At 36.8% G+C, this 25,233-nt stretch overlaps 1 protein-coding gene across 3 annotated transcripts in view; it reads right to left on the bottom strand.

The window, feature by feature from the left end:
* Positions 1–4,660: 4,660 nt before the first annotated feature.
* The window catches only part of LOC5573277 (multidrug resistance protein homolog 49), an 84,296-nt gene continuing 63,723 nt past the window's right edge, over positions 4,661–25,233 (bottom strand). For all 3 annotated transcript variants that reach the window (XM_021843341.1, XM_021843340.1, XM_001654442.2), the window contains exons 2-11: positions 22,883–23,122; positions 22,599–22,792; positions 10,224–10,469; positions 9,989–10,160; positions 9,267–9,926; positions 8,373–9,206; positions 7,584–8,296; positions 7,359–7,521; positions 7,100–7,294; positions 4,661–5,714 (exon numbers count right to left, since the gene is read on the bottom strand). In XM_021843341.1, the coding sequence (XP_021699033.1) occupies positions 5,163–5,714; positions 7,100–7,294; positions 7,359–7,521; positions 7,584–8,296; positions 8,373–9,206; positions 9,267–9,926; positions 9,989–10,160; positions 10,224–10,469; positions 22,599–22,792; positions 22,883–23,077 (3,924 nt within the window). In that variant the 5' untranslated portion in view covers positions 23,078–23,122 and the 3' untranslated portion in view covers positions 4,661–5,162. The remainder of the gene's footprint in view (positions 5,715–7,099; positions 7,295–7,358; positions 7,522–7,583; positions 8,297–8,372; positions 9,207–9,266; positions 9,927–9,988; positions 10,161–10,223; positions 10,470–22,598; positions 22,793–22,882; positions 23,123–25,233) is intronic.

Raw genomic sequence — 25,233 nt, 5'->3', positions numbered from 1 at the left:
CTATCTTTATTAACGAGATTTTTAGCCATGGGCTAGTTCATCTCGGGACCAACGGTTTTACTTCCCTTCCGAAGGAAATCGCCACTATAACTATTACGTCATAAGTGACTATCTCGGGGATGGGATTCGATCCCAGGTCCTCGGCGTGAGAGGCGTGTGTTCTAACCCCTACACCAGGTCCGTCCTCAAGTTAAGTGCGTATTACTTCATACAGTTTTCTGTAATTGCTAGATTTAGCCACATTTTGTTAGGCACAACGATAAACGATTAACAATAGTATAATGGGGCGGTCCATTAATTACGTAAGACAAATTTCAGGGTTTTTCAACCCCCCCTCCCCCCATGGTAAGAATTTTTGTTTGAAATTTGATTTAAATTGTATGGCGCGTTTTGATGACGTCACCGTGCAATGAGCAATAACTTCGCCACTTTTCCACTCAACGAGACGAAATAAGGTAACCAATATATTTTGGAACCCCTGGGCCATTTGCCTGCAAATTTCCCAGTTTGAATCAAAAGACCAACTCAATTTGCATGTCTTTTGGAAAGATAGGGCCTGGGAGGGAGAAACCAATACAAAATTTCTCTACGTCACAGTGAGCCGAGATTTTGCTGTCACGAACTGTCACTGTGAGCCCAGATCTCAAACAATGGACAAACATGATAAAAGCGCGTAATTAGCCGAAGCATATTTTTGCGTTTCATCAAAAGTAGCAAAAATCGAATTTGAATCAATTCATGCTTATTCAAAAGTAACGTCACGGGAATACCGTTTATTTTAATTAAATATAACGTATTGGAATGAGGCTCTTTTTACTGTTTTCAATAAAACTGAATATTAAACGCATAGAAAACTGTGGCCCTTTTTCAAAGTTTGGCCAGAAAGATCGAAGGTACACAACAAATGGACTTTGTCACCAAACTATAAAAAATGCCGGGTGTCCAAAATATATACTTTGAGGGTCCAAAATGTATTGGTGTGTCCAAAATAATGAAAAACAATGCTTCACAATGCAATTATTTTCGACGTTTTTTGGACCCTACATGACCGTATGGGCATTTTTATCTCGTAGAGGAAGTTTTTCTCTACATTTTAACATGTTCTTTGACTTTATTACGCTGTGCAATTGATTAATTGAGACATAAAAATAAAATCACTTCCAAATAGGGGCCCAGATAGCCCGCAGCTATTCAGCAAGACCAAGCTGAGGGTCGTGGGTTTGAATCCCACTGGTCAAGGATCTTTTCGGGTTGGAAATTTTCTCGACTTCCCAGGGCATAGAGTATCTTCGTACCTGCCACACGATGTACACATGCAAAAATGGTCATTGGCATAGTAAGCTCTCAGTTAATAACTGTGGAAGTGCTCATAAGAACACGGAGAAGCAGGCTCTGTCCCAGTGGGGACGTAACGCCAGAAAGAAGAAGAAGAAAGGGGTTCAAAATACGATCGTTACCCTATTCGTTGATGCTTTCTCTTTCTGATGTATACAGGGTAGACAATCGTCACCGTCAAATGGAAAAAGTCGTCGACGAAACTAAAAAAAGAATCGTCACTCAACCAGCGTTGGATGATGATTTGCTGCAGGGGTCCGCCACAAAGGCTCGGCGTCATGACAAACAAATAAGCCTCTTTCGTTATGGTCGAATCTTCGTTCGGGAGTTTTTTGGACCCTACATGACCGTATGGGCATTTTTATCTCGTAGAGGAAGTTTTTCTCTACATTTTAACATGTTCTTTGACTTTATTACGCTGTGCAATTGATTAATTGAGACATAAAAATAAAATCACTTCCAAATAGGGGCCCAGATAGCCCGCAGCTATTCAGCAAGACCAAGCTGAGGGTCGTGGGTTTGAATCCCACTGGTCAAGGATCTTTTCGGGTTGGAAATTTTCTCGACTTCCCAGGGCATAGAGTATCTTCGTACCTGCCACACGATGTACACATGCAAAAATGGTCATTGGCATAGTAAGCTCTCAGTTAATAACTGTGGAAGTGCTCATAAGAACACGGAGAAGCAGGCTCTGTCCCAGTGGGGACGTAACGCCAGAAAGAAGAAGAAGAAAGGGGTTCAAAATACGATCGTTACCCTATTCGTTGATGCTTTCTCTTTCTGATGTATACAGGGTAGACAATCGTCACCGTCAAATGGAAAAAGTCGTCGACGAAACTAAAAAAAGAATCGTCACTCAACCAGCGTTGGATGATGATTTGCTGCAGGGGTCCGCCACAAAGGCTCGGCGTCATGACAAACAAATAAGCCTCTTTCGTTATGGTCGAATCTTCGTTCGGGAGCTCTGAGCCGACTAAAAATATGAACCGTGGCGTCGATCAAGGGTGGTACTGGCAGCTCTTTATTGCTACCCCAACGTGTAGCTGGTTCTAAAATGTAAACAACCATACAAAATTACGACCAAACAATGGTGAAGGCGTAATCAATTTTGTCGAAAACATTCATTTTGGGAATTCAGCAGAATTTTCTGACTAAAATGCCAAGAGCGCACTGTAGTAGCACGTAGCAAATAATTGCTTGCAAACAATATACTTCAAGCGCATTTATTACCTGTAATCTAATATTAAATAAAATAATATTTTTTATTTTTTTCTTGAGCTGAACAGCATACTTAGCTTAAGTGTTGTGTCCAGTCTCGCGTCGCGTATTATGAGTATTCCACTAAACAACTTGAAAATTTAATGTCCAAATAATTAATTAAATATTTTTAAATGGAATGCTTGTTCTTTGAATGGTAAAGAGGACGAGCTGTTTAATTTTATAATCACTAGTAACATTCATATAGCAGTTATTACTGAAACTTTGCACATCTAGAAAAACAAAAATACTGTCAAATAAATGTCGTCTGACACGATGACATTGGCATAAATCATTAGTTTTGCTTAGAATACAGATATATCAGATCATTAACAACATGAATATTTTGATCTTGCTTGTTAAAATGTCGAATGTGACACACATACACTCTTAAAAATAATTAATTCTACATGTGATGTAATCATCGTTGTACCTAAATATTGATTGACGTAAATACCAATTGGACTCAGTATCACGTCTCATTGGATGTTTTCTCGACTACATATGAATAATTAAACATAAATGTCTTTTTAGATGTTTAAAGCCGTAGAATGTGGACGTTGAACAATTTTGTGTTTTTAGAAACGTAAATTTACACGTTTCTTCGCTTTTGCCGATGTCGATGCTGATGTCAGTCAGCCATTATGCACTGTTTCTTGTTTCTTGCCCACCAGTCAGATGTTCGTCGATTTTGTTTTTGTTAATCACGCAAAACGCGTTGAAATATTGTTTCTGAGTTTCAAAGTTAGTGCCATTATGTCTCCGACCGAAGAAAATAGTCAATAAGATGCGTTTGAACTCCACCTGACCTATGAATGAGTGAGCAAAACCTGGAAAACGAGAAATAATTTGAATGCAGTTCTAGTGACTTGACGCAGAAAGTGGAAGAATATGTGCAATTGAATTAGCAAGGAATTGAAAACCCACATAATCAAGTGCTGAAAAAATTTTCTTGTTCTTTTACCTCAAAAGTGGAATTAAATTTAATTTGGTGAAATTCAGTGAAGCAGAAAGACCCACAAAAATAAGTTCAGGCGACGATCGGTGTAAGAAAATATACGGTGAAATGCGTGGTTGGGATGATGAGTCGGAGATTGGAACCGTCGCCCATCAAGAGCGATCACGGATGTTAGAAGTTGTAAGCAAATGTTATCGCCGTAGATTCCGCTTAATGTAAGTACATTATTATGCCATTCTCCACTCTGAGCACTACAAAAGTAACTCTTTGGTTGAGATTGTTCATTAGATGCGTCTGAACCGAGAAATATAGGACAACAAAAACATAAAAATCATTACACGTCATGCCGTAAAAATAATCTAATAAGAGTTTATTTTTACGTCATGGCGTGTTTTTTTTTTGGGTCCTCTTCGTCATGTAATTTTAAGAACGGACTTAAATTTCTGTCCATTTGCTCGCTTCTTTTATGTGCATCGAACAGGACTTACTTTTACACGTTTTTTTCGAAGAGTGTACTGTGAAAACAGCGCCTATTACAAAAAATGGCAGGATAAAAAAAATTCGTAACGTTCCCTAGCGAAGCTTTCGTGGTCAGAGGCATTCAGTGGACATTTTTCTCTCCGACATTCGTTTGATCGCTCGTGATGTGAATGTTCATGGGAATCGTTGCCGAATATCAACGAAAACTTGTCGACTACCTTGATTGCTGACAACATATTGTGCACTGACTACACTTCCGAAGATATTTTTTGAGAAGTTGGTTGATTTTTCACCCGATTTGACCCAGGAGACCCCCTTTATAACTCTTGCCTCTAAGTCCAATTGGCCCCTAAATGTTTTTCTCGAAACTTTCAGAAAAGTTGGTTGAAAATTGAGTTTAGAGTGATTTTTTGAGATTAAATTCTTAACTCGAACCGAAACGAGTTAATGTTTTAATTGATTCAAATTTGTGCTTGATTCCAAACAGATTTATTATTTTCTCATGTTTCAAATAAATAAAATGCGTTTTTAAATTGATACAAATGTATTTCATAACTATTTATAGTGATAGCAATAGCGAGTGGGAAGGTGGTGGAAATTCTTTAAAATCTTTACTTTGCAGATTCATCAATATTGAGTAACTATATATGCGTTCTTATCTGGTATCTTACGTTTTGTTCCTTGGCATGGTTTGGTAAAATGTATGTTGTAAACATATTGCTCTGTAATTTATGCTCTATGATGATGTGTGTTTTGTTAGTCAAGAAGCGGTCAACATACGTTAAACATTTTGTGTATTATTTTAAAAAATGGGTATCGTTTCATTGTTTTGATTTTTTGTCGTAGACTGAAAGCTTTTTACACACGCATATTGTAAAATCTAAGTACTAAAGAGGCGTTTCATAAATATCACAACTAATCTTAATCTAACATAAAAATAACATCTGTGCTTGAAGCTAGCTCTGAGATATTCTCATCTCTTGTTGATATTGGTTACATGATCGGATGTACATAAAACATACACCCGTTACGGCACAATAAGTCTTCTGATTTCATCTTCTAATCGAGATTAATCTTCTCTATTTTAATAGTAACAATAAATACTGAACGAGCGCGCAGCCTAAGTGCACTTCTATGCCACTTGTTGCATGGCGTAAAGCTTTGCGTAAATCTTATTTTGCGCCATAAGTTCATCATGAGTTCCACACTCAACAACAACTCCACTTTGAATGACACAAATTAGATCCGCATTTTGAATAGTTGTTAATCGATGGGCAATGATAATGCAAGTACGACCTTTGCGAGCATGGTCCAAAGCATTCTGGACGATTTTTTCACTTTGATTATCCAAGGCGGATGTTGCTTCGTCCAGCAGTAGGATTCGTGGATTTCTAACCAAAGCACGAGCTATAGCAATACGTTGCTTTTGGCCACCAGACAATTGAGCTCCTTTGGTTCCTAAGCTAGTGTCGTACCCCTTCGGTAGATTGACGATGAATTCGTGAATGTTTGCCATTTTGGATGCCTCGATTATCTCCGGCATGCTTATCTCGCGAGTGTTGTCACCATAAGCAATATTTTCCGCGATGGTGCGATCAAACAGAACAGGTTCTTGCGATACGAGACCCATTTGGGAACGTATGCGGCCAAGCTGGAAATCAGTTGTCGTGATCCCGTCAATGTCCTATAAAAAATAGTAAGGTACCGTGGGGTAAGTGGATACAGAAAAATCAATAGTTAACTTCATTGTTATGTACAGCTAACGTGAATAATGTAATTCAAACTTTTTTCTGTGGATAACAAATGAGGGACTATTATACTTCAAATCGTCATTTATTTCTATTTTTCTAATTGTTATGTATTGAGTATGAGAGACTTAAAAATTTGCGTCAAATGATCTACTTGCCCCACCATGGTGGGGTAAGTGGATCACCAATTAAAAAAATCTGTTCTCGAAACAAATGTGGTGTGATTATGTATAATAAAAATGATATTACTCTCGTTCTTGTTATTAGTGCTAGTAATGTTACATTATAATTCTTTAAAATTTAAAAAAAATCCTTCATTTAATAAAAATATAATAAAAAGTATGTGTATGTGAATCTAACAAAAAAAATATTGACTCTAGAAAAATTTGGAGAAAATTCATCCATTTATACGCATAAGTTAAACAGAAGTATTGTTGGATTATTCCTAACGATATTTTCGAAAAACACTCTTAGTTTAAAAATATTAGTTACTTTTACTTTGGAATAACAAACTGAAATCCTTCTATTTTATTTATGAACATATGTGTATCATCTGTCTAGAACAATTTATATGGTCAAATAAGGTACGATACTATGCGTTCAATTGGAAAATTAGTATATTTTGCTCTTTTACAACTCAACTTAGATAAAACACGAAAAGTTTCGTGTAAATTTTGAAATTATTATTCTTTTATATATTTTCATGCCAGAAAGGTTAAAAAACTTTTAGGTGGATTAATTCAAATTTTCTATGGTCAATTTGACAAATTCAAGCTGGGAATGGAAGAAAATAAAGGAAAACAACATTTGCGGATATTGAAGCTTAATAAAATTCTCGTAAGCAGTCTGCCAATAAATGATAATAATTCTTGATCCACTTACCCCACCCCATTAAAAAGTAGGGGTAAGTGTACCATGTCCAATATATTCATACTTATTTATAAAAATCACATATTTTTAATTGTGATTCATTCAATTAGAACTGAAGTGCTCACCATGTGTCGAAAAAATAATAGAATTCGATTTAAGACAGAGATACAATGGGTTTTTGATTGATGGAAAACAATTTTTAAATTTATTACTTTTTGTAGCTAACAAGTTTGCTTGTGTTAGTGTACGTGTAGTTCCAGTTTTGCAATAGTATCAGTGTGGGCATAAGAATATAAACTCAAACGAAGCAATGGTGCGAAAACATTCAACATATTCAAGAATTTATGCTTTATATTGACAAATGATCCACTTACCCCACTGATACACTTCCCCCACTGTACCTTATATTAAGTGTTTGTAACATGCGGGAGTTGATCTTTTCAATACTTACAACTTTTCCATTGTCGGGGTCATAATAACGCAGCAACAACTGAATGCAAGTCGATTTTCCGCAACCTGAAGGCCCTACTAGAGCAACTGTGTTTCCTTTCTTGATATCAAGATTTAGTCCTTGTAGAATTGGAATTGTTGGTCGCGTTGGGTACCGGAATTCAACGTCCGTAAATTTGATATTACCTTCATGGTTCTATGAAAAAAAAAAGCAATATTAGAAAATATATGAATAGAATATTGCAATCAAGAGATTTTACCTCAAAAGTTGATAGGTAGGAACTTGAGGGGTTGTGCATTTTTGGAGTACGATCGAGTAGTTTCATTAAGCGTCCTGCAGACAGCATTGCTGAATTTACGTTCGGAGCATACGCCAAGGCTTGTCCAAGCATCCAAGCTCCAAAAATCAATGCCTCCGATACCCTGTAAGTTTTTTTTTTATTAAACTTTATCCTTATAATTAAAAAAAAAATAACCCTACTCACTTTATGACATCTTTGTATTCCAGTTCTGCTTCAGACACAAGTTTACCACCATAGAAAAGTGCCAGACCATATCCCATGAAAGGCATTATCTGACCTAAAGCGAACACCACTCCTCTCAATCTGCTCTTCTTCTTGCAAGCTTCATCCACTTTGGCTATTTCTTTATAGTATCGCTCCAGAACATAAGGTTCTTGACCTAAGCTTGCAACGGTTCGGATATTTGAAATGGCTTCAACTGCAAGTTTAATAGCACTTTCTAGAGATTGTTTCTCTTTCAGTCCACTGGATTCCGTGTACCAAGACTCTAACATGATCGATCCCAATACAATAGGAATGGCTACTACTGAGACAAGTGTTAGATTCCATGAATAGTAAAACGATATTCCTACACCGATACATATGGTAGACGCAGCCTGCAGTAAGGATCCGATACGAGTACCTGTAGCACCCTGGACACTAGCGCAATCGCCTGAGAGACGAGCGCATAATGCACCAACAGCATTGTTGGACTCATCAAACCATGCCATTTCCTGATTTATGATTGCCTTAAAGGTTTTCTGTCGCAGACGGGATGTCAATCGTACTCCTGCTATATTGAAAAGGTATGTTTGGAAAAAGGTTCCTAGACCAGTGACTAATCCGAGTACGAGAAACAGCAACGAGTAAAAATTTGATTCTTCCTTGACATAATCTGGATCCGCCACAGATAAAATCTGAAAGTAGATATTAGATTATTAAATATGTGTACTTTTTATGCAAGTTTACAAAATAAAAGTTTATACTACTTACACCATACATTTCTCCAAACAACACAGCAAACAACGGAAACGATGCTCCTACAACCATGGCTGCACCGCAACCAAACAAAATATAAGGCCATTCAGGAGAATTCAATTTCACCAATCTGAACACAGACACCGGATATACGTCTTCTTTGTCATCCATGACGGCTTCGGCCGATTTGTTTGACTCAGATTCATCATCCGAATACGCATCATCGTCCGCTGATACACTTTTTGGTCCTCCTTGGCTTATCTCTTTGATAACTTCCACTTCATCTTCTTCCTTTTTCTGAGATCCACTGGCAAGAACCAAATTGTAATACAATCCTCTCTTAGCCATAAGTTCCTCGTGTGTTCCCTGCTCAGCGACCACTCCTTTCTCAATATACACGATTTTATCTGCGCCGGTTATAGTCGATAGACGATGAGACACAACCAGTGTAGTACGGCCACGACTAGCTTTTTCTAGTGCATCCTGAACTCGCCGTTCAGAATTCGGATCTAGAGCGGAAGTCGCTTCGTCTAGTAGGAGGATCTTTGGATTGCGAACTAACGCTCGAGCTATGGCAATTCGTTGTTTCTGACCTCCCGATAGTTGAGCACCACGCTCCCCGATGAGTGTGTGATAGCCGTTAGGAAGCTTGGTAATGAAACTGTGACAATTTGCGATTCTGGCAGCGTTTTCTACTTCACTTTGCGTTGCTTCTGGATTTCCGTAGCGAATGTTTTCTGCGATACTAGTTGCGAACAGAACTGGTTCTTGGCCGACAACTCCAATAAAAGATCTAAGCCAAGTTATGTTTAAGTCATTGATCTTCGTACCATCGATAGTAACATTACCCTAAAAGCAGTTAAGAGAATGTTAGATTATTTGAAGTATAAACCATGTTAATTATCTCACATTCAATGGGTCATACAGCCTCTGAATTAATTGAAGACATGTAGATTTTCCGCATCCTGATGGTCCGACCAACGCGACGGTTTTTCCCGCTTCAATAGTTAAGTTCAATCCTTGTAGAACTTGAACATCACTTCTAGCTGGATATCGGAAGTGCACACCGGAGAACGTAATGTTTCCAGCAATAGAATGAGGCTTTAGACCGCTGTCTCCCATAGAATCAATCGTTGGTATCCTATCGATGACTGAGAAAATCGATGAGGCCGAACCTTTCGCAGTGGAAAAGGCTTCCAAATGAGGAGACGATAAACCCAGATTTTGAGCTCCTGCCAACACACCGAACAATACAATAATTAGTACTGCTGGGGTGTAATCTTTCACGTCCTTTCCTCGGTCTTCCAAAATCAAGCTTATTCCATACCAGAATGCAAGCGCGTAGCAACAGTAGATGATGAACCACATTATGCCTCCTCCGATACCAGAAAACAGACCTTTTTTACGACCATTACTCTCTGCAGAACTCAAACGATTACGATATCTATCGAGCTCCTTACGTTCCCCTCCAAAAGCGACTACAGTACGAATACTACCCAATACTTCTTCTGCAACTGCTCCAGCTGAAGAATACGCCTTCAACTCTTTTTCAGTTAATGTGCTTTGCATCTGAAAATATAATCCACCTATTAGTGTCGTCTATCGAATTGTTTGATTGACTCTACGAATACCTTAGCAACTATTGCGGTGGCTAGAATTATAATCGGTGCGCAACTTAAAATCACTAGTGTTAGTTTCCATCCGTAGAAGAACGAAAATATCACAGATATAGTGAACGACATTACTAAATAGGTGAAAATTGAAAGCTTCTCTCCAATCCCTTCCTTCAACTTATCAAGATCGCTGCAAAGTATAAGGTCATAAAACGTCTGTTCTATAAAACTTCCTGGAACTTTTGGTACTTACTCTGTAATTCTCACAGCAAAATTATCATCACTGTTCAGGTCGTACCAGGTCATATCCTGGCGTAGAACTGCCCGTAAGAACAACTTCCGTATTCTACTTATTTGTCGATTTGCGGATCGATTGATCATGTCTACGCTAAGTGCAGCTGCGAGGAATTGTACCACCGATACAAATAGGACTCCCAGTCCAAAGGCTTTGGCATCCTGCAAGATGGCTAGACGGTTTTCCTCCGCACTGGCGTTAACCCTAGAACATAGTCAATTTAAAACAATATTTTTAGCCCCATTCATACTCTACATATGTGAAGTTTTGAATACGCTTGCGTGGTGCTTAATGAAAAAAAAATCTCTTATTTAGTGATTCGCGTCACAATGACGCGCGCATTCATTGAGGCTGGGTCAATCAATAAACAAACGTACTAAAAAATACTGCCTATCAGAGAAGTGTGATAAATGCCAATTGAAATTAATTGATTTACTCACTTGACAAACCGTGACTTGGTTTTGCTTCACAGCACGTGTGAAAAGGCTGTTAATATCGACGGCATAGTTAAAGGAATAATCGTTTTATATTCCTATTTCAGCAACGATCGGTGTTTGCGATGAGTTGTAAAACTTTTGAATGTGCTATTTTATTTTAAGACACATAGAGTAAGGTGGGGCAAAAAATCTTTTTGTGGCTTAATTCAATGTAAATGTTATATATATATATATATATATATATATATATATATATATATATATATATATATATATATATATATATATATATATATATATATATATATATATATATATTTTTTTTTTTTTTTTTTTTTTTTTTTTTTTTTTTTTTTTTTTTTTTTATTGATGTACAAGGGGGTCAGGGGCCAAGTCTCCAGCATAAGTTTGAAAACTCATACCGTCCATAATACACCGGGGGAATTGGAGTTTGGGAAGTAGGCAACGCAACATCTTTGACCAGAAGGTTCTTTAAGTTTTGCTTTTACTCTAGACTTCCCCTACACGTATGAATGATGCAAGGTCGAAAGAACATGAATCAGTCATACATGTAACGGTAGTGAAGTGTTTTGCCTAAGGATATGTGAAAGGAAGGATTTTGTGTGGTGTTTTGTAAATCGCTCTGTGGAACAAATTTGTTATTAGTTAAATAATAAGTTCATTTGATTTACCTTTCAATTAGTATTCAATGATTACAGAAACTTTATACTTAACAAAGGCGTGGAGTGCAGCGAGCTTGGTGGGCGGATCAAGTGCGTATCGATTTGGCGAGCGTGGGACAGAACCGAGGATGGAGAGCTGCGATCGCAAACCGAAGTTTTCTCGGCCATTACGCTGCCATGATAAGAGATGCCTTTCCTCTCTGTTGAATTATTCCTCGAAGCGGGTTATATATGAAAACAAGGATAAAGAGAGAAGGAATGTTAGTGATTGTTACATGCTTTATAGCAGTATTGGCCTACATTGAAGTCATACAAAATTTCGCTCTTTGGATTCCCACGATAACAATCTCTGAAACTAATGATAAACAACAAAAAATGAATCCGAAAGAGCGAGAACCTTGATGTTTCAATGTATGACAATCCAGCTTTATTGCATGTGAGAAGTTCTTGGTGATATTCTCACAACGGCCATTCAGAATGGTTCGACGGATGAGATAAAAGATCATTATGATATAATTAACGCAAAGACATGTTAGTAAGCTCAAACGATTATTGTATTTGCAACTGTTAATTTTATAGATAAGCAGATAAGCAGAAGTAAAGCACAAACGCGAAGTAATGACCTTCCATCCCATCTTCAAGTGCTCCCCACAAGCACAGCACTTCATTCTGGCACTTTAGAACGTCCATGTTGTAACTTGTTCACACAAGAAATCTGCCTCGACCGAGTTGGCAGAACGCGCCCGTACCCCTTTCTGAACCAAAGGACAGGGATATATATATATATATATATATATATATATATATATATATATATATATATATATATATATATATATATATATATATATATATATATATATATATATATATATATATATATATATATATATATATATATATATATATATATATATATATATATATATATATATATATATATATATATATATATATATATATATATATATATATATATATATATATATATATATATATACTAGTGGTCCCGGCAAACTTCGTCTTGCCATCAAGTAGGCTGTTGAAAAACGCTTTTGATCGTCCCAAATAAAATGACAGTTTCGTTCGCGCTCGTTTTTTCAACTTTCCCGGTGAATATCCTGGTATTTTTATACACACGAACACGTCGGAACCCTTGACGAACAAAACTGAGGAAGAATCATTCAAATCCGTTGACCCGTTCTTAAACCATTTCGTGACATACAAACACCATTCCATTTTTATTTATATAGATAAACCATGTTTTTCTACGTGCTCACCAACCATATGGGGCATTATGAGCCACCCTACGGGGCAGTATGAGCCACCTCATTCAATCGAATGATTTTTATTTAAAATAGTATAGAGACGAGTTAGTGGTGAAGAGTACATTATTGAAAAGGAAATTGTATTAGCTTTGCTTAAAATTATTGATTCTAGCGACTTATTTTTAAAAGATACATGATACAAAAAATAACAAAATGAAATCATGATGTACATCTTGTTACAGTGATACCTCCATGAGTCGATGTTCCATGACTCGATATCGACTCATGGAACCATGCTAAAAACAAAATTTCATGGTTACTATGACGGTCCCTAGAAGCAGCCTTCCAAAGGATTGCTGTTCCATGACTCGATATTTCCATGAGTCGATGGTCCCTTCAATATCGACTCATGGAGGTTTGACTGTTCACTATGCTATGCGGTTGTTATTTGACTGCACGGGTAATCATCATCAGCATGCAACCCATCGATCAAATTTTCAATGCGAAGGTTTGTCAGGTTCTCTAGATCTGTGAATTTGAGAATTTTAAGTTTGGCTTCGTTTTATAATACCCTTAGAAATATATTCATTTCTCATATGTATAAAGGTGTTATGTGTTAGGCTTTGCCGTAATTGAATTGTTATTAACATTTGAATAATAAAGTGCAACTAGTTTTAAATTTGACATGACAAACGTTTCGACTTTGGATATTTTGCCAATAAATGCATTTTTGTGACATTCGACATTTCTGAAGATTTCAATCCAAACTGTGGAACCAAAGACGAAACAAAGACCCCCATGTCCGTCGCACTTGCAAACCAAATTATGGCACATAATGTAGTACTAGAAGTGGTACCCATTCTGTACCCGACTACTATGTCCCTATTCGTCTCTGGTAGAACGTTATCAAATCATAAATACTTTCGATCAACTTAATAAAATCTGTGAGATTGTTCTACAAAGTTCGAAAAAAAAACAAAGTTGGCTTGTCACATTGCCAAATAAAATCGCATAACAGTTACATTGAAATTATGTATTGGCCACATAGTGTAGTAGTGAAAATATTTCTATCAAATTTGTTTGGATAGTTTCGAACTGTAAACAATTTCTGCTTCAATAAGTATTGTGAAGCTCTCGGTAATTTTTAGAAACTCTAGTTTCTTCCCGTACTGATAAAAGTACATACTTAGTTTGTACTCCATTCATTCAATGCCTACTTTTGTCGAATGTTACTAATATGCAGTTAACCAAGAATGATAGGCTACTTTCTGAGAGTTTCTTGGTAAGGATGTAAAAAATACCATCATCACCAAAAATTTAAATATTTTCGATATCTATCTATCTATATAAATAAAAATGGAGTGGTGTTTGCATGTCACGAAATGGCTTCCGAACGGGTCAACCGATTTGAATGATTATGTTTACGTTTTGTTCGTCAAGTGTTCCGACGTGTTTGTGTGTATAAAAATCCCAGGATATTATCTATATAAATAAAAATGGAGTGGTGTTTGCATGTCACGAAATGGCTTCCGAACGGGTCAACCGATTTGAATGATTATTTTTACGTTTTGTTCGTCAAGTGTTCCGACGTGTTTGTGTGTATAAAAATCCCAGGATATTAACCGGGAAAGTCGGAAAAACGAGCGTGAACGGAATCGTCCCGTTTTATGAGGATCGTTTTTATAAGCATATTACTTAGATTCTATGAAAAATTAGAATTCCTTAGACACTTAAATTCAGTAATCGACCTCGGAAAACGGATTCGCCAAGAGTTTGATTGACAAAATCTCGGTAAAATAAGTACCGAGATTCGGTATTGTAAATAACCGAGTTCTCAGCGCTGTTGGGTTCTTGGCGATTCGGTTTTGCTGAGGTCGATAAAATAATTTAAGTGTGTACCGGATTAGACGCAAAGTTTGGTAAGTTCAATTTACGATTTTACTCTTTTAATTATAATTTTCATGAGCTTTCCGGAAATCGCATTAAAGTGTCCGGAATACGAGGCAAGATTAAGGAATCGTCCGGAATACGAATCATGAAAGGTTCACACATTTCTATTTAAAGTCAACCCTCCATGAGTCAATTTTAAAGGGATCATCCGCTCATAAAAATATTGAATCATGAAACAGCAATGCTATCTATAGAAAACCGTTTGAAGTGACCATCATTAGACCATGAAATTTGATTTTTACTATGGTTCTATAAGCTGATATCGAGTAATGGAACATCGATTCTTGGACATGTTCCATTACTCGATATAGGATTATTACTTGAACTGTGCATAGTGGGATTCCGTTTTTAGCAACAAAGTCGAAATTTTCAATTGCCAAAAACTGAACCATGTCAAAATCGAAACCCATTTTTTTAATTTCAACACTATCATCTACAAAAAAAAGGATGTTTGGCTCAATGATGACGTAATTCCAAGAAGAAGAATAAGAAGAAGAAGAAAAAGTGACATTTATTCAAGAACTGCACGCTATGTCTAAACCAGCAGATAATGCAAATCGAATGTACAATGTACATCGTATTTTTTCCGCTAGAGCTCAGAAATTGGGTTATACTTTCATAATCGGAAGGTTTTAAAATATTCCATCGGTGGAATTTTGATTTTTTCAACTTTTTAGCTATGTTTTCATATACAGACAACGAAAATCAATGAAAATCACGTTTTCCTACACATTTCAGCCCATACAAAATGTATGGGCAAAATTTCACCGATAGAATATTTTGTAACGTTCCGATTATGAAATTATAGACCAAATACTTATATCTAGCGGGAAAAAATCCGAGGTACATTCGATTTGCATTATCTGCTGGTTTAGACAGTGTGAACTGGCCAATTCCTTAAAACTGAGTAAGAATACAAAAATACAATACATTTCTTTGAATAGGTATTTACCACAATAAATGTTCTGGGTGCTACAAAACAGAAAACTTTCCTTATTGAGCGTAAAAAAATCAGATGACAATGTTCGGTAGTTTGAATATGGCTCTTCAAAATGATGTTTCTCGCAAAGTAAGGCATCTCAAATCAAAAGATTAACCGTAGTCAAAAGAACAGACAGAAACAGCTGGCATGAGTTGCTAAACACAACATAGTTTTTGTGTTCTTCGAAACAGAATATTGGCTAACAGGATTTTCCATACACGCTGTGAACTAGACTATCGAAATTCATACATTTTGCCTTATGAAAGGTGGAACGATTATTGCAATACGAACGCTTTATGTATCGTTTTAGCATCACCATACATCAAGGCATCGATAGGCGTGTGGTGTACTTACGGGCCTATCAATCGCAAGGTCCTCGGTTCGATTCCGGGTTGCCGCGAAAACATTTCTGTTTTCAAATTGTGGTTTCATTAGGCAAAGCTATGAAGTTTAACCTGATTTATTGTAGCGAATTTTCATAAGTTCCTATGTTTTTCGATAATCCATTTGCCTGAGTGTAGAAATATGAATGTTAATGAGAAATTATTACAAAATTATAATGCTTGCCGTAAGCTGCAAGCCACATGAGTCTTTCATGATCCATAGCTGCGGCTCGTAATATCGTACAATACATCAATAAGCTTCTCATAACTTTAAGGCTCAAGAATCCATCATTCAATCATCAGCAATCATCAAAAATTAGAAACCAGTTTTTTCGTTCAAATCTAAATAAATCTTCATAAAAATCTATCATTGCATTATAGATAGCCAGTGCAATGTAATGATAGATTTTCTTAAGGCTAAGTAGCCCGTCATTCGTTTTGGCAACAATGATGACTTTTCAGTTTGCATTTCAAAGTGATAAGACTCAGTCTTGATAGTTTATATTGACTTGAAAAAGTATCACTGTACGCGCTAGCATGTATAAAGTATGCTGATACTTTTGCAGCTGTGTCAGTGCAAAATCAACTGATTTTCTTTGATTCGAAATCGTGAGATGAATTAGCAACAATCATCAACGCCGCATACAATTTTCAATGACGGCCTACTTCGCCTTAAACATTGTTTCAAATTTGAGCGAAAAAAAATGGGTTTGAAAATTTGCAAAACGATGATGATTATTTTCCTCTTAATTTGAAATGAGTTTAAGATTTGTTTTAAAATTCATAGATCAACCATATGGAATCAACGGAAATTCACAAGATACCCGATATGGAACCTCAAGAGCCCGAAAGAAATCTTCAGGTGGTCGGGAATAATCCACTGGAACCTGCTAGGACTCTAAGGCAGCCTAGAATTCTCAGGATCTTGTGTAGAATTCAGATATTTGTTCTTTTATTTGTTTGTTAACTAATAATTTTGAAGGAGGTAAAAGCCTCTTTGAGTGATTTTCTTTTGAAACCAAAATGGTACAAAAACTCTTTATCTCTTCAAAACAACAAAACAAAATATTATAAAGGCCCAACTAAAAATTGAGAAAATGTCAAAAGTGAAAAAGCAGTTTCCGTCGTTAAAATCGACAAATCTATATAAATAAAAATGGAATGGTGTTTGTATGTCACGAAATGGCTTGCGAACGGGTGAACGGATCTGAATGATTCTTTCTCCGTTTTGTTCGTTAAGAGTTCCGACGTGTTTGTGTGTATAAAAATCCCAGGATATTTACCGGGAAATTTGAAAAAACGAGCGTAGATAAAACTGTCAATTTGTGTGGGACGATCAGTATTGTTTTCCAACGGCCTACTTTATGGCAAAACGAAGTTTGCCGGGTCCACTAGTCAAAAATAAATAGAAACACACAGCTTTTTCATTTGCAAAATAAAAAGGCTGTGTTTTTTATTTTTTTCCGATTTGTTGATTTCGAGGGCGAAACTGCTTTTTCATTTGTGACATTTGCTTCATTTTTACTTTCGCCTTAATAATAACATATTATTCTATAGGCTTAGGCGACATTTATCAATTTCAGAGTCAAAAGAGAATTCAGATAGGAATTGATAACTTCCTAAGAGTCTGCTTGGAATGTCGAGGATGTTGCTTAGAATTTCAGGATTATGCTGCGATATTGATGAATATTTTCAAGTCTCCGATGGAAATTCTATTAAAACTACTGCTAACAATCCCCAAGTTTTGCAGAGAACCTATTTATCCTCAAGATTTTGTCAAAATTACTCAAAACAAAAACCTTTAGAAGTCCACAGTGGTCCGCTAGAATTTCATATGACACTTTAGAAATCTTAGGAGTTCATTAGGAATCGCCAGATATCGCGCAGTATCCCCATTGACAAACTATACATTCTCAAGATCCAGCAAGAAACTATTAATGTAAGCAAGGAATTTGCAGATTCCATTAAGATTTCTCAAGAATCCGCTAAAAATTCCACACTATAAAAACATAGCACCCTGTCTCTAGGATCCAGTTAGAAAACTCTAAGACCCGGCTAGAGATTGCAAGGATCTCGAAACATATTAATTATTTCATGCAGCATGCGTTCTTGATTAGTAACCTTGATATGGTACTCAGTATAGTTCACCCTGTAAATTGGTCATATATATGACCATGGGCTGAAATGTGTAGGAAAACGTGATTTTCATTGATTTTCGTTGTCTGTATATGAAAACATAGCTAAAAAGTTGAAAAAATCAAAATTCCACCGATGGAATATTTTAAAACCTTCCGATTATGAAAGTATAACCCAATTTCTGAGCTCTAGCGGAAAAAATACGATGTACATTGTACGTTCGATTTGCATTATCTGCTGGTTTAGACATAGCGTGCAGTTCTTGAATAAATGTCACTTTTTCTTCTTCTTCTTATTCTTCTTCTTGGAATTACGTCATCATTGAGCCAAACATCCTTTTTTTTGTAGATGATAGTGTTGAAATTAAAAAAATGGGTTTCGATTTTGACATGGTTCAGTTTTTGGCAATTGAAAATTTCGACTTTGTTGCTAAAAACGGAATCCCACTATGCACAGTTCAAGTAATAATCCTATATCGAGTAATGGAACATGTCCAAGAATCGATGTTCCATTACTCGATATCAGCTTATAGAACCATAGTAAAAATCAAATTTCATGGTCTAATGATGGTCACTTCAAACGGTTTTCTATAGATAGCATTGCTGTTTCATGATTCAATATTTTTATGAGCGGATGATCCCTTTAAAATTGACTCATGGAGGGTTGACTTTAAATAGAAATGTGTGAACCTTTCATGATTCGTATTCCGGACGATTCCTTAATCTTGCCTCGTATTCCGGACACTTTAATGCGATTTCCGGAAAGCTCATGAAAATTATAATTAAAAGAGTAAAATCGTAAATTGAACTCACCAAACTTTTAGAAGAGATGCGTCTAATCCGGTACACACTTAAATTATTTTATCGACCTCAGCAAAACCGAATCGCCAAGAACCCAACAGCGCTGAGAACCCGGTTATTTACAATACCGAATCTCGGTACTTATTTTACCGAGACTTTGTCAATCAAACTCTTGGCGAATCCGTTTTCCGAGGTCGATTACTGAATTTAAGTGTCTAAGGAATTCTAATTTTTCATAGAATCTAAGTAATATGCTTATAAACACGATCCTCATAAAACGGGATCTTTTGACCGGCTAATATTGAAATATTTCTAGGAAATTCTTCCCCTGTTTTTCTCACTTTTCCCGTGTAGTTCTATGACTTTTTATGAACACAAACACGTCGGAACACTTCAAGAACCTAACTGTGAAAGAATCAGGTATATCCGCTGACTCATTCTCAAGCCATTTCGTGACATACAAACACAATTCCATTTTCATTTATATACTAGTGGGCCCGGCAAGCTTCGTCTTGCCATCAAGTAGGCTGTTGAAAAACGCTATGGATCGTCCCATACAAAATGACGATTCCGTTCACGCTCGTTTTTCCGACTTTCCCGGTTAATATCCTGGGATTTTTATACACACAAACACGTCGGAACACTTGACGAACAAAACGTAAAAATAATCATTCAAATCGGTTGACCCGTTCGGAAGCCATTTCGTGACATGCAAACACCACTCCATTTTTATTTATATAGATAATATCCTGGGATTTTTATACACACAAACACGTCGGAACACTTGACGAACAAAACGTAAACATAATCATTCAAATCGGTTGACCCGTTCGGAAGCCATTTCGTGACATGCAAACACCACTCCATTTTTATTTATATAGATAGATAGATATCGAAAATATTTAAATTTTTGGTGATGATGGTATTTTTTACATCCTTACCAAGAAACTCTCAGAAAGTAGCCTATCATTCTTGGTTAACTGCATATTAGTAACATTCGACAAAAGTAGGCATTGAATGAATGGAGTACAAACTAAGTATGTACTTTTATCAGTACGGGAAGAAACTAGAGTTTCTAAAAATTACCGAGAGCTTCACAATACTTATTGAAGCAGAAATTGTTTACAGTTCGAAACTATCCAAACAAATTTGATAGAAATATTTTCACTACTACACTATGTGGCCAATACATAATTTCAATGTAACTGTTATGCGATTTTATTTGGCAATGTGACAAGCCAACTTTGTTTTTTTTTCGAACTTTGTAGAACAATCTCACAGATTTTATTAAGTTGATCGAAAGTATTTATGATTTGATAACGTTCCACCAGAGACGAATAGGGACATAGTAGTCGGGTACAGAATGGGTACCACTTCTAGTACTACATTATGTGCCATAATTTGGTTTGCAAGTGCGACGGACATGGGGGTCTTTGTTTCGTCTTTGGTTCCACAGTTTGGATTGAAATCTTCAGAAATGTCGAATGTCACAAAAATGCATTTATTGGCAAAATATCCAAAGTCGAAACGTTTGTCATGTCAAATTTAAAACTAGTTGCACTTTATTATTCAAATGTTAATAACAATTCAATTACGGCAAAGCCTAACACATAACACCTTTATACATATGAGAAATGAATATATTTCTAAGGGTATTATAAAACGAAGCCAAACTTAAAATTCTCAAATTCACAGATCTAGAGAACCTGACAAACCTTCGCATTGAAAATTTGATCGATGGGTTGCATGCTGATGATGATTACCCGTGCAGTCAAATAACAACCGCATAGCATAGTGAACAGTCAAACCTCCATGAGTCGATATTGAAGGGACCATCGACTCATGGAAATATCGAGTCATGGAACAGCAATCCTTTGGAAGGCTGCTTCTAGGGACCGTCATAGTAACCATGAAATTTTGTTTTTAGCATGGTTCCATGAGTCGATATCGAGTCATGGAACATCGACTCATGGAGGTATCACTGTAACAAGATGTACATCATGATTTCATTTTGTTATTTTTTGTATCATGTATCTTTTAAAAATAAGTCGCTAGAATCAATAATTTTAAGCAAAGCTAATACAATTTCCTTTTCAATAATGTACTCTTCACCACTAACTCGTCTCTATACTATTTTAAATAAAAATCATTCGATTGAATGAGGTGGCTCATACTGCCCCGTAGGGTGGCTCATAATGCCCCATATGGTTGGTGAGCACGTAGAAAAACATGGTTTTCCAAAAAGTTTTTGAAATGATTTGCAAGTTGATGTTAACATTAATTATCGACGTAACATGGAAGATAACAGTTAATAGTACAAGTCATTTGCATTTAAACCATAATTTTTGCTGTTTTTCTATGCATTCCATGACGTTTTCCTTAGGCGGCCCATATTTCCCCGATCACCCCTAAATGTATGTTTGTTCAGTAACATCAAGCTACAACCTTGGTTATCAATGGCTTTCGAGGCGAGTTCTTAAATTAAGCGAGAAATATACTTTCGAGAAAAGTTGTATTTCTTCAACTTGTTGTGTTGTTTTCCACATTCAATTAAGGAAACCCAGTTTTGCTGCTAAAACTGTCTGATACAAAATATATGGAAACATTTTCATCGACAGAATATTTTTAACCTTCCAAATACGAAACCCAGAAACTGATTTTTTTTCGTAAAAATATCCGACGTAAATGAAAGTTCATTAATGATCGAGATGTTGATACCGTTTGTACAAGACTCGAAAAACGATTTTTCAGAACCATCGGTTATTTTGATTTCAAACTAATTCTTGGAAATTCTAGTTATGGCTTGGTTTGGTATAGTAGCAGCGTATTTGAAGCAAAAGGCTGAGATTTTTCAAGGCATTGGCACAAATTTTCAAAACTGTCGTGGAGCACCTGCCAAAGCATGATATGAAAACTGCTATCTTAAATAATACGCACAAATAATAAAAAAAAATGTATCGTGGAATTGAATTATTCATGCGAACTAGAACAAAATAAAACAAAAAATATCAAATCAATACCACAATGTATTTGCTGCTTATAAAATATTCTTATTTATTCGAGTAACTGAATCACTTATTTTTACATTAAAATTATAATATAGGTAGGACTCGATTATTCGGCGACTCGATTATCCGGGATTCGATTATCCGGAATTTTAGACTCGATTATCCGGAATATGTTTTTTAATATTCTTATTTTTCATTTTTTATGCATACATTTGGGATAATTTGGCATTGCAATATACAATATGAATGGTTTTGCAGTTTTGGACATAGGTAAGAAAAGGGGGGCTTGAAAAATGTTTATTTTTTGTGTATGCCGGTATTTTTTTTTTCTTTTCCTAGAAATAATGTCTGGCTACGCCACCGCATCATATAAATAAAACAACGAAAAATGATAATATTTAAGTTCTTTTATCGCAGATTTAAATTTTTCTTTTAGTGATTCGATTATCCAGAGTGAAATAAAAATCGATACTCCGGATAATTGAGTCCGACCTGCATTAGAAATTTTCGTATTAAAAATGTCGATCTAGGTACATTACCAAATAGTACTGTTCAATAGTAGTCGAATGGTTAAAAAATGAACTTAACGCAAAATATAAATTATTTCGTCAGAATCAATCGTATGAAATATATAAGTTGTCAACCAGTGCATCAAAACTTCACTTGGAAATGCTAGATGTACTTACAACACGTGTCCACCCCCAAACATCGACAGAATGGCCGTGTCAGTCGATTTTCCTATCCCGATTGTTCGGTCGACCAGTAGAGTGGTGTACTCGCCGTACAGGATAACACCGTAGGGAAGTCCGAGAGAAGCAAACGAGGCTAATATTACTCCTAGAATTGTGGCACTTATTTCTCCCCAAGTAGCGAACCGAAACTATGAAATCAGAAGAAATAAGAACAGCAGTCAGTAGCGAACGATTATGAGGTCATCCACTCGCTTATCGCCCAATCTTGTCGAACTTACCAATTTGAAGTACGATACGGGTTGGGTGTTGGTAACTGCATTGCTAGCTTTTTCCGGTGGTTTGTTGAACTTTGCGTTCAGTATGTCTTTGGAGCCCTTGTAACTGGACACAGACATCGCGTCGTTGTTGATGCCATTTTTGAGATTCACCGATGGCTGCGATCCGTTGCATTGAGGAAAGTCTTTGTTTGTCATTTTGGTAATTCAATCGTGTTATTGCGTGTCGATTAAAGAACTTATCTGAAATATAAAACAAAATACAGTTCATTAGTACTGGAATACACAAAATAAAAAAAATCCTGTGAATATCTATTTACCAGTAGATGTAAGATTTCAATATAATTTGTCATAAAAACCATACAAATATTGTATACTGTATATTGAGTAATTCTAGCTTAAACCAATTCGCCATTGAATTTCTTGATAGAATTAATTTTTTGCCACTCTGCCATTAGCCAAAATGGAGGTATAGGAAGTTCAGATTGAACACATAGGAAATTTTGTGGCATTGTACCATGTGCACACAGTTACGAATCACATACGGTTGTGCATCATTTTGGCGTTCAACATCGAATAACTCACTCAAAACATACACGATGACGTAGAACACTTTTTTGCCTAATCATACAAATTGGCTCGCTACATACCGCTTTCCTGCAAACCGCCAAAAATCATCCTAAGCACCCGACTTTCGAAGACTCCAAGTGCTTGCAGGTCCTCCTCAAGTATCGTTCACGTTTCATGCCCGTAGAAGGCAACCGGCTTTATGAGCGTTTTGTGTATAGTGCATTTGGCAAGGATGGAAAAAAAATCGTCTCTAGCGACTAACAACATAGTATTTGAATGGTCTAAGAGGGCCGTCCCTCTTGCAGAAGCGTAATTTGAACACCTCACTACACGCGCATAGTAAGGATATATGGTGCATCCGATGCACTGTTTGTCGCGGAACAAACCGCTTGTCGGATGTTGAAACAAGTGGCTTCCCCAGATCCAAGGCGGGTTCATTTCTCTAAGGTGTTCCATTATGTTCACTTTATGGAGAAAACCAGACAGGGTAGGTGAGGAAGGGCTGGCCATTTTGTTTACAAACATCTGAGACTGACAGACGAGAGACTGACTCCTGATTGGCTGGAGAAACAGTGTTGTCAAAAATTATTCTAATCTGGTCGCCCCTGCTCCTTGTGTGCTCTACTCATTTCTTTCTTTTTTGACAATTTCGTCCGCACTGATGGCAGCACAGTTAGTTTCAGTTTCAGCATCATCCAGGCCAGGCAGTAATGTTTGTAAACAAAACGGCCAGCAAGCTAAAGATGGCTTCCTAGCCACTTTCGCCAAGCGATAACACCTTACTCTGGCTACAGAGTACAATGCACACACCTTGCCCAGATCTAAGCGACTTTTTGCGGCGACAGCCACAATCGTCGCGATTGCGCTGATGTTTCGTTGCATGTACTGTTTGATGAGCGCATCTAAGCCACAGCGACGCGATTTTGCAGCAATTCAAATCGTGCCAGTTAAGATGGTTCCATGGAACAATGAGCCTATGCATGCTATAAAACGTTTGACTTTTACTGTGCTTCAAGTTGCCCGTGGGAGAGAGCGAGACAGCACCAACACACGGCGCACAGTAAAAGTCATTAGAACAAAAGAATTTATGGGGCTCTGCACAAAAATCATCCTCTCTCTTTCACTCTACCATGAAATTAGTAAACAACAAGGCCAGTAAACGTCAAAATCTCATACATAATCAAAACAGTGCAGAGCCTCATGGCACGTACAGAGGCTCATGCACACGTTCATTCTTTGAACGTTTTAGCGGTGCCGTGTTATAGGCCAGGTGAAGTGGTTCACCCAGAGTGAATTAATAGCAGAGAAAAAGTAGATTTTTTATGAGAATTGACAGGAAAATGAATGACAAGTTTATCCACTTCTCCTGACCTATTCATGTCACCATGGAAACGAGTGAATTCGGCACCGCTAAAACGTCAAAATAGTGAACATGAGCATCGGTTCATAGAAGAGTGCTTGCGGCGACACAACAGCGAAATCGCGACGATTTTTTGTCGCTGTCGCCGTGGAAAGTCGCGTAGATTTGGGGGAACCTTAACATGAATCAGAACGTGTTCACGGCATAATTTTTCGCCCAAACCTTGCCCGATTGACTTTCGGATCAAAAATGGCATACCAGAAGGCAGATCGCGGAATAAAAACGTAAAAATCCTCTCAAAGTTATAACTTTAGTTTGCGAATAATTGATCGTTAGCAAACTTGCCGAGCTATTCAGTTTTTGCGAAGGGGAGTTTGTTGTTTGACTTGACGACTAATGGTTTATCCTTGTTGCTATGCTCGCA

Source organism: Aedes aegypti, chromosome 2 (assembly GCF_002204515.2).
Source record: "Aedes aegypti strain LVP_AGWG chromosome 2, AaegL5.0 Primary Assembly, whole genome shotgun sequence".
NCBI classification, from domain to species: Eukaryota; Metazoa; Arthropoda; class Insecta; order Diptera; family Culicidae; genus Aedes; species Aedes aegypti.
The sequence above is the reverse complement of the archived record's forward strand: the minus strand, read 5'-3'. Positions and strand labels throughout refer to the sequence as shown.